Consider the following 13413-nt stretch of genomic DNA (forward strand, 5'->3'; position numbering starts at 1 on the left):
GTTGGTGCCTGAGCCACGCTGGATGGCCTGCCTATTCTCAATGGAGTAGAAGCCAGGCCAGACCAAGGGCTGCTGGGTCTGGTCAAGGGCCCTGCTGGTTGTCATGGACATAATGTAAAGGTCAGTGGACATTCACCCAGCACAAAGTGAGGATCCCAGGAGATGGGAACTAGAGGGCCTGGTGGAGAAATAGCCCAAGGCTTTTATTGAACTGTGATTTATATTTAATAATTTGCATACCCTATTTCATGTGTAGGAGACAGTTCTATTACATTTCCAGCACATGCACTTTTTCACTTCTAGGGAAAAGCTGAGTTACTCGTGTCTCCACCCCAGCTTTGTCTCCTGCCCCTCCCGTCCCCCGTTACACTAATGATAACAATGAACAGTCAGGACATGGACTTTCAGGAGCCTACAGTGTGGTTTTTATTTGAACCCAGGTCTCTTGGCCCAGCCTGCCCCATGTGGAGCCCTGGGATAGACACTGGCCCGCAGCCTCCCTGCCACCCTCTGGTCTGTGGACTTCTTGCCTTGGACTGGTCAGTTGGAGAAGCGCAGCAGTTCCTCATCCCCTGTGGACAGAGAGAAGCTCAGGGAACAGGTGTGGGGCTCTACCGAGGGTCCCTGGGAGGGGACCACCAGGAGGGGCTGCCTCATGGAGGGGGAAAGGCAGCGTGGGCTGGATTGAGGCCTGAACCTGAGGCCAGAAACTTCTGCTTGCTGAATCTCCAAAAGTGCATTCCACAGAATGATCTGATTTTTTGCTTCTGATTTACTTTAGGTACCATTTTCCAGTGGGGAGATAAGGTACAGAAATCTTAAATGGCTGCTGTTCTCTGGAATGCTATTACTGGTCTCATTGTAACACCACCATCGTTATCAGTAACAGCTGCCGTTAGCTGAATCCTAGCTGTGCTAGGCACTGGGAAGTCTGGGAAGTAAGTACTTTGTCCCAGTTTATGAAAGAGAAAACAGGCTCAAATTGGCACTTGCCCAGCATGGCCAGCCCGGATGTGGCAGCGCCAGAATTCTAGACCAGCTCTGCTGACTCCTCAGCCTGCCCTACACACCCTCTGCCTGTGCCTGATCAGCCCTGCCCCAGATGCCCCCTCCCAGCTTGGGTAATAGGGCCTGGCCCCATTTTACAGATGGGAAGCTGAGGTCCAGAGCATGGATGGGCTGGTCACCTGGCACAGAGTCCAGAACTCAGCTCTCCAGACGCCCGCCTCCTACCAAAACTCTCCTACCTGGATCCCAACAGCCCCTTGGCCCAGCCTGGCACCCCGCAGGGCCTCCTACCATCACCAGGGACACCACAGTACTCCTTGCACTCCTTCTCCGAGTAGAACTTGTTGCCGTTGCCTTGGCAGCCCCCATAGGTGAAAAGGATGCACTTCCCCTGGAGAGCATCAAATGCCCAGAGCTGGATGGAACCTTGGCAGGGGCCATGGACTATGGGGAGATTGCAGGCCGCTGTGGAGTGGAAGGGAGGCACACAGCATTAGTAATCCTTATGATTGGCTGACCTGAGGCAAAGGGCCTGAACTAGGGGACCCTGCTCATCTAGACCACCTAGTCCCTCTCTCTAGACTGGAAAACTCGGGCTCATGAAAAAAAAAACAACTTTCCTAGGGTCACCCATATGCAAATGTGCAACTCCTGTGATGTCAGGAAACTTGCCCTGGAAATGTTCCACCACAGGAACATCCTCTCTTAGCTACCTGTTCAGCTGGCAAGTGGTTTGCTGGGAGGGCAGCGTTGTGAGGTGTGTGCACAGAGGCAGAGGGGCCGCACTTACCCACAGTTCGGCAGGTCTGTAGACACTCCTTCTCCGAGACGAAGTTGTTGCCATTGCCCAGGCAGCCACCGTACTGGAAAGTCTCACAGGCCATGGATGAGCCGTTATAGAAATACCTCTTGACCATCCCCAAGCAAGGACCTTCTGCGTAGCCTAGCTGGCAAGAATCTGGGGAGGGGCATAACAGCAGCACTTACTGAGTGCTTGTTGTGTATGTGTCACCAGGCTGGACACTTACCATGCATCATCTCACTTAGTTTTCATCTCTGTCCTAAGAGGAAGGATTATCAACTCATTCTATAGATGAGGAAATTGACTCTCTGAGAGGTTAAGTGCCTTGCCCAGGGTCACATAGAGTTGAGATTCAAAACCATGTCTGTTGGACTCCATAAGCAATGCTCATTCCACTCCATAACCCCAGGAGTTACAGCGACTCACAGACCCATCATCTCCTATGTTGATCTTGTCTGCCCCAAAACTGTAATAATAGTAGTTGATACATTCATCAGCACCCATGCTGGCCAGCCTGACCTCTTCACTGAGGCCCCAGCCCCATGCCTTTGCTCTCATGTTCCTGCCCATGAAATGCATTCCTCCACAAAACCCTACCTGGATACCTGGGCACAGCAGGAGTTCCCCTTTATCTGTGAAGTCTTCCTTGATCCGCTCACCCTTCCATCCTCTGAGTTCCCCCAGCTTATTAGCTGACCCTCCCTTTTGGGTCCATTACTTTCTTCCTTGACTGCCTCTCCTACTAGACCAGCACTTCCAAAAAGTCATAGGTGGTTTGTTTCCGTGACTCACGTGCCCAGCACAGGGTCTGGGGTGGAGCAGGGTTCAATGTTTGCTGAGTGAGTTGGCGAGTGAGTTGTTCGTAAACACTGTCAACTGCCCAAAGCATCCTCATGTCCTTTCCCCCACCTGTTCCCATAAGAGCCCTGATGGTCAGCTCAGCAGGCTGTTATCCCATTGCACAGATGAGGAAACCAAGGCTAGGAGGCCACACAGTGATGCAGACAGGGCAAGGACTGGCTTCTCATCGTGGAGCTGGGTTCCTGAGCTTAGGGACCATGCCTTATCTCCTGTCCCCTCACAATTCCTGCCACAGGGCAGAGTACTTGATTTGCCTTTTCTAGACCCAGTCCTTGATTCTAGCAGAAAAATAAGAGAGACTTCATGGTTGTGAGGGCAGCAGGGGGAACCAGCCACGAGTCCTTCCTCTCTGAGTAATGCAGAAGGGGGTGAAAAGGTGAGTGATCATTACCTTCTTTCTTCTTTAAATCAGTTACTAGTTGCCCAGCCCCCGATCCTTCCTCTTCCTGGGGCAGCACAGCCCGCCGGGCTCTCTAGGGGGAAGAAAGAGAAGCTGTTGCAGGGACCTTGCCACTATTGCTCACTTGTACCCCTGGAATACAGAAATAAACCATCTACTTCAGGAATCAAGGAGTAAACAGAAGCACAGCTACTATACTGACTAATGGACTGTTTCTCCAAACGCATCAACCTGAATTTCAGAATGGGCATCACAAGACAGATTTCTGGTACAGACGGGAAAATCAGCACCTCGAGGTATAACAATACCTACATGTCCAACTTCCAGTTGAAATGCCAAAAGAATAAAATAATGAGAAGAAACCTACCCCAGAGTTGGAAACCAGGGTAGGGCAGCATTCCAATGCTAGAAACTTAAAGGCATTTGTACACAACAAAGTATGGGTGTGACTGGTTTGCAGGAAGGGATGCCTATTAAGGAAGCTGCTTGCAGAGGAAAAGCCTTCTATAAAGTAAGGAGAAGGACCTGAGACTGACCCTAACACTCTTAGCTGTGGTGGGGGTGGGGACTGCAGAACAGGGAAGACTGCCGGAACTGTCAAAAGTGTCTCTGAGTATAGAGTCCCCTGTGGCAGGATCCCAGGGCAATTTAAGAAGGGATGAACAGGCAAATGACAGCTGCTAGGCAGTCTTCCTGTACACAGGTGAGACCTGGAATCTGCAAAAGTAAAAAACTATAGTAACTTTTAGCTTTTCCCTCTTCATTTTAAGGTGCAACTGAAAGCTGTGATTAGGGATTCCACTGTCTGCCAGAACCCATCTCGAGGTAGTCACGTGTAGACCTTCCTTGGTGAAAATGAAGGAAAAGAGAAAAATCATGGGACATATTAAATAATGCAGATGCTCAAAAGAATCAGACTGAGCTGGAGAAATGTCCCCACTAAACACAGGATGACAGTAAGAAACAGGAGAAAACTTAAACCATCAGTGAAATTCAAGATGACATTGCCTCAATGTAACAGAAGTCAACAGTTATGGGAATGAATAATATGAGATAAGTAGAAAGTTATTGGAGATGGAAAAGATTTTGTTGAATTTAACCACACAGTAGAGATAATAAACTGCAGTTTAGAAATTATAAGAAAGACATTCACTTAATAGGAGTTCTAGAAGAGGCAATCAACATAAATATAATAGAAGAAAACTTTTCCCAGTTGTAGAAAGACTTGAGTTGTCCAATTATAAGAGCTCAAGGGAATTAAGGCAAAATTAATGAAGAGCCCCACCTAGGCATTTTCTAGAGACAAAGGATGAAGAGCCCAGTGGCCCTCAGAGTAAATTTGTGATATTTAATGACAGAAGCTGCAGAGCAATATCTGAGGTTGTAAGAGGGAAAAGGTTGTAACCTAGGGATTCTTCACTCATCCAAGCTGTCGACCATGTGTTATAAACACAGAAAGATAGTCTCAGACATGCAAGGACCCAGTTTTTCACCAATGTATCTTGCCAGAAAAATTATTTATAGAAATATTCCCACCAATTGAGCAAAAAATATAAATACAAAAAATAAAAAAATTAAAAAAGGATGATGTGATAGCAAAGGAATGATGGTAAACTATAAAGCCAATAAAATATAGAGTTGAGGTCACATTATTGTTAAAGTGGTCATACAATTTAATGTAAATGTTAAAAATAACTTTCAAAATGAAAGATGGAAAAGATAAACATCAACCTCAGAGTATAGCCACAAAAATAGAGATGTGGGAAGCGTGTAAAAAAGATAATGTGCTACTTTTCTCTCTTTTGCAAGTGGTGTCATTAGCTATTGCTTCATTCCTCATATTGATAAATAGATTCCATTGAGATCTGGATTAAGATGGAAGATTGAAATGTCCCTCAAAATTGCCCTCTCCAATACCTAACAATTAGCAAACAATGAATTCAGAAATACCAGCCCCCACATGTTCATCAACGTCACTCAAACAAGGAGAGGGGCATAATTTAAAGCAAAAACTGAGACTGTCAATGAAGGAAAGAAATCAGATATTCTGGAGCTAAACAGGATGGTCAGCAAGGTTCAGCTCCTAACCCTGCTCTCCAACTCCCAGTCCTGGAAAATCATCAAATTCCTGATAACCCTCCCTAATCCTGAGATTCCCAAATCCTGTGAGAAGAAAATTGAGGGGAACCCTATCTTTTCCCTCTTCTGACAGAGGAGCAGTAAGAATGACTAGGGGGAAGAAAAAGGAAAATAGAGGCTGACTCTAAGAGAAGGGTCTGGAGCTACACGATTTAATGCTCAGGGGGTGTTGTCATGAGACAGCTGTACATCACTGCCAGCCCCAACCAGGTGGAAGGAAGCCCACAGAGGATGCTTTGCAGTCCTTCAAAAGAGAGAGCGAAATGCGAGTATTCCAAATAACCTTGGACTTCAGAAAGTGGATGGAACACAAAATACTCAGACCGCACACTAAATTTCGGTGGGAGGGGACTAGGCTCAAATTTAGTGAGGAAAGGGCCAAGGAGTAAATGAAACTCCCCACCCCACCACAGAAGTTCAGACAGAAAGTCTGGCTAAAACTGACGAAGCAGGAGCAAGATAGAAGGAAATGGTACAGAAACTACCCAGACCCACTTCAGAAATAAATGAATAAATAGCCTGAACTAGAGAAAGTCCGACGGTTGTGAACTGCCTAGACTTCCCCTCAGAAATGGACTTACATTCCCAGAGGCCAGAAGTGCTGCTGTTGACAGTCCTCAGGTATCAGCCCCTGCTCAGCTAAAGGAAGCCCTCTAGCTCAAGGCCATGTGCCCTTCCCAGACTGATCACCATGGGGGTATCAAGGCCCCACCCCTCAGCACCATTGGGACAACTCAGAACAGTCCTGCTGGCTCCAGAGCTCCCTAGAGGTTTTGCTGAGGCATTGTGACCACATCGCAGCTCTACTTCTCCCGCTGCCTAGTCCTCTCTTCATCCTTTCCCTTCCACAAGTGCTGACCTGGGGCACCCCATCTGTGACACCAACTTAGAAGAAAACATAACTCCAGGAGCAGAAGGAAATTCCTCAATGACCTCAAGCTATACAATGACTTAATAAGAACATGCATTTATTAAAACAAGACTCAAAGTTGACATGGTAAACAACAGAATAAGATGAAAAGAGAGAACCCAGCCTCAGAGAAGCAAATTGAGAACCAAAACGACATAATTTCAGAGCTGGTGATTAAATTAGAAATCGTAAGGAACGGAATGGATGCTGCTAAATGGAGTGACTGTCATAAAGAAAGACCGGTGATAATCCCAGTGAATACAGATGGAAGTAATTTGGGAGACGTTAATACATGGGGAAGACAAAGATGGCTGCAGGATGAACAAGTGTTCCTGAGGTGCTGAAACCCCACAGAGGGAATGGAGGATGGATTCCATACCGTGCAAGAGAGTTAGTTCCCTGAAATACAGAAGAAATCTAATCTGTGGGTGGAAATAGCATGCTGTGTTCCAGGAAATTTTGATATGGAATTCTCAACACTAAGGCATGTCCTTATCAAGATGTCGACTTCAAGGATAAACTTTGTTGAGGCATCCGGGCAGAAGAAACAAAGTGCTTACAAGGAGAAAAAGCATCAGGCTGGCCTCCAGCTCCCCACAGCGATAATCAGAGCCTGGGAACAATGGAGCAATGCATACGAAGCCTTTTCCGAGGGAAAGAAAACATGACCCAAGAATATGACATCCACGCAAAACGTCATTCAAGTATGAAAGACGCGGGCAGACATTCTCAAACAGGGAAGAATTCAGGGGTTAAAACATTCGCGAACCCTCCTCGAAAACACCCCTGGCTAAAGAAATGGCACTAATTAAGATTAATAGAAAAAAAATAACTCAGGAATGGAGACACTGTGGCTATATATTCACTAAGGATAAGTGTAGAAGCCGTTAAAATACAGAACTATTATTCCCAGACTACCATGAAATGTCTGGGATGAACTGCAGAGCAGAATGGGGATGGTAGCAATGTGGACAATGTAAAGGAAAAAGGGGACAAGAGATGGAACAGAGTTTGAGAGTGCTAACATTTGTCTTTCAAATAATAGAGACAATATATTATCTAAAAGCATATCCAGTGATGCCAGCCTCTTAAATGATTTTTTTCTTTCTTTTTTTATAGCCTTAAATTTAATTAGAGCGTTCTTTAGGAAATAATCTCTGGAGGTAAAGAAATACTACTTGACGTTCAAGAAGTCCACTTCATTTTTTTAAAAATTCAAATAAAATTACAATTAAAGCTTTTAAAAATTAACAAATAGTATCTGTAATATATCTATAATATGTCATGTAATACCAGTATATCTAAATCTGTGATTCTGTCTATCCAACCTCCCTTCCACCTGTCCTTCCATCCACATGTATGCATGTCAAGATTCCTGGAATGATGTGAATGCTGGTAGTTTTTAGGTGGTGGAATTTTTAAAAACTTATTTTTATACTTTTCTGCATTGTTTTAATTATTTATAATGAACATAGTTTTATAAAGTCGATGGTAATTTTTCTTAAAAATGTAGAGGCAAACAAATAATATGTTAACAGTGTTAATTCTATGTAGGAACAAGGACATTTTTTTCTTGTATTGTTCAATTTTCAAAAATATATTTCTAAGTAAATATTATATATAATTATACATACACACACATCAGTAGAGTAAATTAAGGTATATAATTTTCAAGTAATCAAAGAAAAAAAAAGAATGAATAAAGCTCAATCGAAAAACAGGAAAATAAAACAGAAGAGTAAGGAAGTCCAAAAAATCTAAAGGCAGCATAGGAGAAGAGGTGGTTTAAGAAGGCGCTTGCTCTCAGGTTTGCTGTTTCTTAGAAAGACCAATTAACTTTTATTTTCATTATTGAGTATTGACTACTGTTATTTCATTAAGTAGTTTACTGCTTTTAGGTACTATGCTAAGTCTTTTTCTAGCATGTGGCTGAATTCTAGTACCTGGAAGGTAAGTATAATCACCCCATTTCCAGATGGAGCAGCAACTAGCCTAAATGACCGAGCTGAGATTGAGTCCAGGGGGGTCTCACTTCAAAACCCATGCCCCTCACTGTCTTTCCTTCTCAATGACCCCACCTACCACCACAGCAGGACCTAAGCAAGGGCAGCAAAAATCAAGTGGGCAGGGAGGGGATGGAGTGGGGGAAAGAGGTACTCACCGGGGGTGAAGTGGGCTCTGATTCCTGCTCCCCAGGGACACACTCTCCTAGATCAGAGGACAGGAGACAGAGGTGACTAAGAGCGCCTCCCTTGGAGGGCATCTCATTGGGAACTGTCTTGTTCATCAGCCCACTTCATGAATGACTCCACCCACATGGCTTGCAGAAGGTCATTCATTGGTGAAGAGACAGACTGATGGCTGCACCATCATCACCATTTGTGTCAGCTCTGCCCCACCACCAGCGTTTCATCAGCACCATCACAAGAACAGCAATGGCTAACATTCATTGGACACTAACTAGACACCAGTCACAGCGCTATTGTATTTAATGGCTTTATCTCATTGACTCCTCACAGCAACTTACAAGGGAGGCATTATTATCCCCATTTTACAGATGAAGAAAATGAGGCTCTGGAAGGTTGACCAGCCAGAAGACACACGGTCAGTTTGAACCTAGGTGTTGTAAGTCTGGAGCTCACGCTCTTAACCCCAACACGCTATTGCCTCCTATGAGGTACTTATGGATTCTGGATATAACCTCACTTAGACACGTGGAAGTGAGTGAACACTGAATTGGTTCTAGTCTGGGCTCTGCCAGGTACACGCTGTGTGACTTGGAGCAAATCCAGGAGCCCCAGCTGCCTTCTCTGGAAAGAAGGAAAGAGGACAGTTGCCCTGCACATCTCAGAGGGTTACGAGAAAGACCCAGGGGCTGGGAAGATGTTCTCTGGGACCATAAAGGATGAAGAGGGAACAAAAATATGAGGTGGGGTGGGGGTGCCATTTACCTTTGTCAGCCATTGTGAAGATAGAGTTCTCGGGGATGCCCACACCCAGAGCAACCTGCCTGAACTCCTCCAGCAGGCTTTCCCGAAGCTGCGGCCTCCGCCCTGCCAGTGGGAAGCAGAGAAGATGCCTAGAACCACAGGTGCCTGGGCTGGCAAGGCCTGAGATGATTTTGCCCAGTGATTTTTGTTTAGGGGTAGTTTGCAAACTGTTGGCCCAGTTTGATGTCTTCTATACACTTATGGAAAGAACAGCCCCAGAAGAGGAAGAGATGTCCCTCCCCGGCCACAACCCACGTATCCCAACTCCCCACACAGGGCTCTTTCCACTGGTTCCTTGAAGGGCCTGGAGACGGGAATTCTCTGGGCCTGGAATTTTAGAGATCAAAAGAAGAGGTTTCTGCCTCAAATGGGAGACTGAGCTCTACCTCCTCCAAGAAGAATAAATGTTCTCACCTTTCCCTTAAGTGAAGTTTTGTCAGAAGGAAAAAGCAAAACTCCCTGCTCCGCCCCACTTCATTATCCCTAAGTCGCTGGTCACCTGCCACCCCCAACTCCAATGAACTTAGGTAGTTCCAGGCCTTTACCATAGAGCTTGGCAGTAATGGTGAGTCCGTGGCGGTGGCTTAATTTCTTGGACAGAATAATAGCATACTCATCATAGTTGGTGTGCACCACATAGGATTCGATGGTGGTGTTCCATTCTGTGTGGGAGACGCAGGAAGAAAAAGGGCTCACTGGTCAGAGGCTCCCCTAGCCTGAGATCGCTCACCTGTTTGCCCACACATCATCCTTTCAGCCATCCTGTCCACCCATCTCTCTGTATACTTGTTTATCTATCCATCCATCTTCAGCCTCCCTCTGTCCATCCATTTCCTCTTTATATTCATCATTAATTCACCCACTATCATTCCATCCATCCATCCTCCCCACATATCAATCCATAAATTCATCCATTTTCCTCCCTCCCTCCCTCCTTTCTTCCTTCCTTCTTTCCCTCCTTTCTTGCTTCTTTCCTCTATCCATTAAACCACCTACTAGGTGGTGTATTTATTAGGTGTCTGATTCACTCACTTACCTGCCATCTATACATGTATTCATGTACCAATCATCTGTTTATTCTCTCATTTGTTTATCTAACCATCCATCTACCCAAACATTCATATATTCACCCCCTAACACAATTGTTTGACACATAGAGCATAGTCAATAAACATGTGCTGGACAAATGAATAAATTCATGTCTAAGTCCCTCTGTCATGTAGCACCACGCACACCGTACGTGGTAGATGCTCAGCACATTTTTATCAGCTGATTGCAGATGCCCATCAGGAAGACTGATGACTCTTGATGTTCTCCTCGGCTTTCATACCATCACTCTGATTCTGGATGTGAGAGAGAGAGGAAGAGAGAGAGAGAGAGAGAGAGAGAGAGAGGGAGAGAGGGAGAGAGAGAGGAGGCGATAAAAGAGGAACTTTGGAGCAAAGCTAGATGACATTTCAGAAATATGGGAGGAAAGTTTATAGGGGCAGAGTGAGCTGAGTCAGAAGGAAAGAGAGCTTAAGACGATATCAAGGTATATTTTAGCAAAGGAGAAAACTGTGGATGTCTCCTTAGACTCAACTTACTAGGTTTCTGATAGAGGAACTTTCCATCAGTGTCTGCTTTCTCATAAGTCCCGGAGGTCTCCTCACAGAAGCCTTTTCTGGAAATGAACAAACCCAAAGAAAGGTGAATTCTGGTAGAGACCATGGTCCTGACACTCCACTCTCCTGCCGGGTCCTTCCCTTCACACCTGTCCTTGGAAACACCCATTTCACACAAGAAGGAACAGCAGGACAGAGAAAAAAGAGACTATTCCATGCCATCCTTTGCATATCAAACACTAAAAATCAGCTTCCTTAACCAAATCCGCACATTATACTGACGCACTGGGGAATCAGAGTGCACTCCTTCATTAATGCACTCATTCACTTATTACTCTGTGTCTCTCTTGCCCCAGTTTCTTCATCTGTGAAGTGGGGATAACGATCGTTTCTAACTCACATGGTGGCTGTAAGGATCAAATGAGGACTCGGCAGAGCTCAGCGTAAGCGCTATGCACACCTTAGCTGTTATTGTTATGGTGAATATTCTTTATCTTCTGAACATGGAGCAGTATGTCTGTGTCAAGCACTGTGCTATGTTCTGGGAATACAGGGGAATGGACCCTGTCCCCTCATGGAGCTCACAATTGAGTGGGGTGGGTGGGCAGGGCAGAGGCAGATGCAGTCAGTGTGCCACGTGGGGGGCAAGCACAAGGCGCTCGGCGAGCACAAGGGAAGGCATGTCACCTGAACTTGGGGGGCCTGGGAGGGCCTCCTGGAGGAAGTGACATAGAACCTCAGTCCTCAAGATCCATAGGAATTAGCCCAGGAAAGTGGGGAGAGGTTTTCCCAGTAGAAGGAACATACAATGCAAAGGCCGAGGGGTACAAGAGGAGAGGGAGTTCCAGAAACTGGAAGAAGGTCCCCTTGAGTGGGTCACTGAGTACATGGGAAACAGCGGGGCAGGGAACGGTGAGTTCTGGGAGGGGCCTGGGAGGCCACGTCAAAAAGATTGAGTTTTATTTCCAAGGGCAATAGGGAGCGATGGAAAGGTTTAAGCAGATTTGAGTTTTCGAAAAGGTGTTTCTAGTTGCTGAGTGAAGAATGGATTGGATGGAAGGTTCAAATTCGAGGTGGGGAGAAATGTAGAGAAGCTGTTGCACACAACCAGTAAGGAAAGGAAGGTGGCTTGGACCAAGGCGGTGGCGGGGGAGAGGGGAGAAGTGAACAGATTGGAAGGACTTAGGAAGAGAATGGATGGGGCTTGATGATGGATTGCATGGCTCATGACAGCAGAGCGAGGAGTCCAGGCCACCTGCCTCTGCCCGGGTTTCCGGGCCGGGTCCCTGGCAGGTAGAAGGGCCCTTACTGAGCGAAGGGACAGCCAAGGAGCAAGAGCAGGTTGGAAAACAGGCACAGTGTTGGGGGCATTGTCCTCGAGGTGCAGATGGGACGGTTAGAAAGGGATTCACTGATGGCAGCAGAGCAGAGAGATCTGGAGCTCCGAGGGGAGGGCCTGCCTGGAGGGAGAGGTCTGTAACTTTCCAGGACGGGGTGAGGACGAGGCCAGGGTGGGGTCCCCCTTGCCCCTCCCACTCCATGCCCAAGCTCACCGCCAAAGAGTGCTGGCCGTGCTGAGCTGCCTCTCCGTCGCGCCCTCTCTCAGCGTCAGCGTGCTGATGGCCAGCCTGTCCTTGAACCTCATCAGCCAAGGGCAGGTAGAGCCTATGGCCACGTGGAACCATTTCCCGTAGAACTAAGAAGCAGCCATAACAATGAGGATCTGGATTTGCCTCAGATCTCGAAGCAGACGTGGTGGACATCTGCCCCCTCCCTCCGCTCAATGACTAATTGTTTGGGGTGATAATGTCTTATAGCTAATTGGAGGCCACACAGCTTCAAGGGAGGATGGAACCCTAATGGTGGAACTGGGGCGTGAGCAAGCTTAGGAAGATGTGCAGATGGGGTCCCACCCACCGGCAAAAGGCCTTCCTCTGCTGAGATTCAAGATCTGTGCTGCTCACTGGGACAGGGTCCAAATCCCCGTGCCCTAAGGTCACCATCAACCACTACGATAAGACCAGGAGTCCTGTCTTTACTCCCCTGGGGACAGGGTGCTCACCACCTCACAAGCAGCCCATGGCTCCGCGTTAGAAAGTATCTGCTTTCCTTGAGCTGATGCAGGATAAGCCTGCCACCTTTCTCCTGACTGCACATCAGAGAGTTGACAGAGCCCTCACATCCCTGCAGAGGGCCAATGAACCTCCAACCCTCCACCATCCCAGACCACCCCTGGGGCCCTGCTCCTCACCACTTCTCCACCCATGATCCTCCCTTGTCCCTGAAAGTAAACAAAATCCATAGAACACCACACCTAGGAGGGTCTGCGAGCCCTTCATACCAAAGTAGAGGCTGAGCCTTAGGTGGACAAGGTCCTGTTCAAGGTCACCCAGTGATTTGGGCCAGAGCTGGGGCTGGAATGCAGTCCTAGGGTGCCACACACACAAGGGCCCTGCCAAGGCCCCTCATCCCCACCAGTCCTAATTTCTGTCCTCCTCTTCTCCCCGTAATACCACATGCCACCCCACGCCTGTGAAGGTAGAGGACCCAGGATGAGACAACATAGATGTTGTGGGGAGAGGTGAGTAGTGAAAGGGTGACGGCTGGGGTTGGGGTGGGGGCAGGAAGAGTCATGAAAAGCTAGGCACTGTGTGTGTGTGTGTGTGTGTGTGTGTGTGTGTGTGTGTGGCAGGGGGTGT

General features: G+C 47.1%; 1 protein-coding gene across 1 annotated transcript in view; it reads right to left on the minus strand.

The window, feature by feature from the left end:
• Window positions 1-402: 402 nt before the first annotated feature.
• The window catches only part of AMBP (alpha-1-microglobulin/bikunin precursor), a 13702-nt gene continuing 691 nt past the window's right edge, over window positions 403-13413 (minus strand). Inside the window, exons 2-10 of the mRNA XM_019635777.1 lie at window positions 12268-12410; window positions 10697-10773; window positions 9656-9772; window positions 9072-9173; window positions 8282-8328; window positions 3063-3144; window positions 1799-1966; window positions 1300-1473; window positions 403-572 (exon numbers count right to left, since the gene is read on the minus strand). Coding sequence (XP_019491322.1) covers window positions 541-572; window positions 1300-1473; window positions 1799-1966; window positions 3063-3144; window positions 8282-8328; window positions 9072-9173; window positions 9656-9772; window positions 10697-10773; window positions 12268-12410 — 942 coding nt within the window. The 3' untranslated portion in view covers window positions 403-540. The remainder of the gene's footprint in view (window positions 573-1299; window positions 1474-1798; window positions 1967-3062; window positions 3145-8281; window positions 8329-9071; window positions 9174-9655; window positions 9773-10696; window positions 10774-12267; window positions 12411-13413) is intronic.

This window comes from Hipposideros armiger, unplaced genomic scaffold (assembly GCF_001890085.2).
Source record: "Hipposideros armiger isolate ML-2016 unplaced genomic scaffold, ASM189008v1 scaffold_24, whole genome shotgun sequence".
Lineage (NCBI taxonomy): Eukaryota > Metazoa > Chordata > Mammalia > Chiroptera > Hipposideridae > Hipposideros > Hipposideros armiger.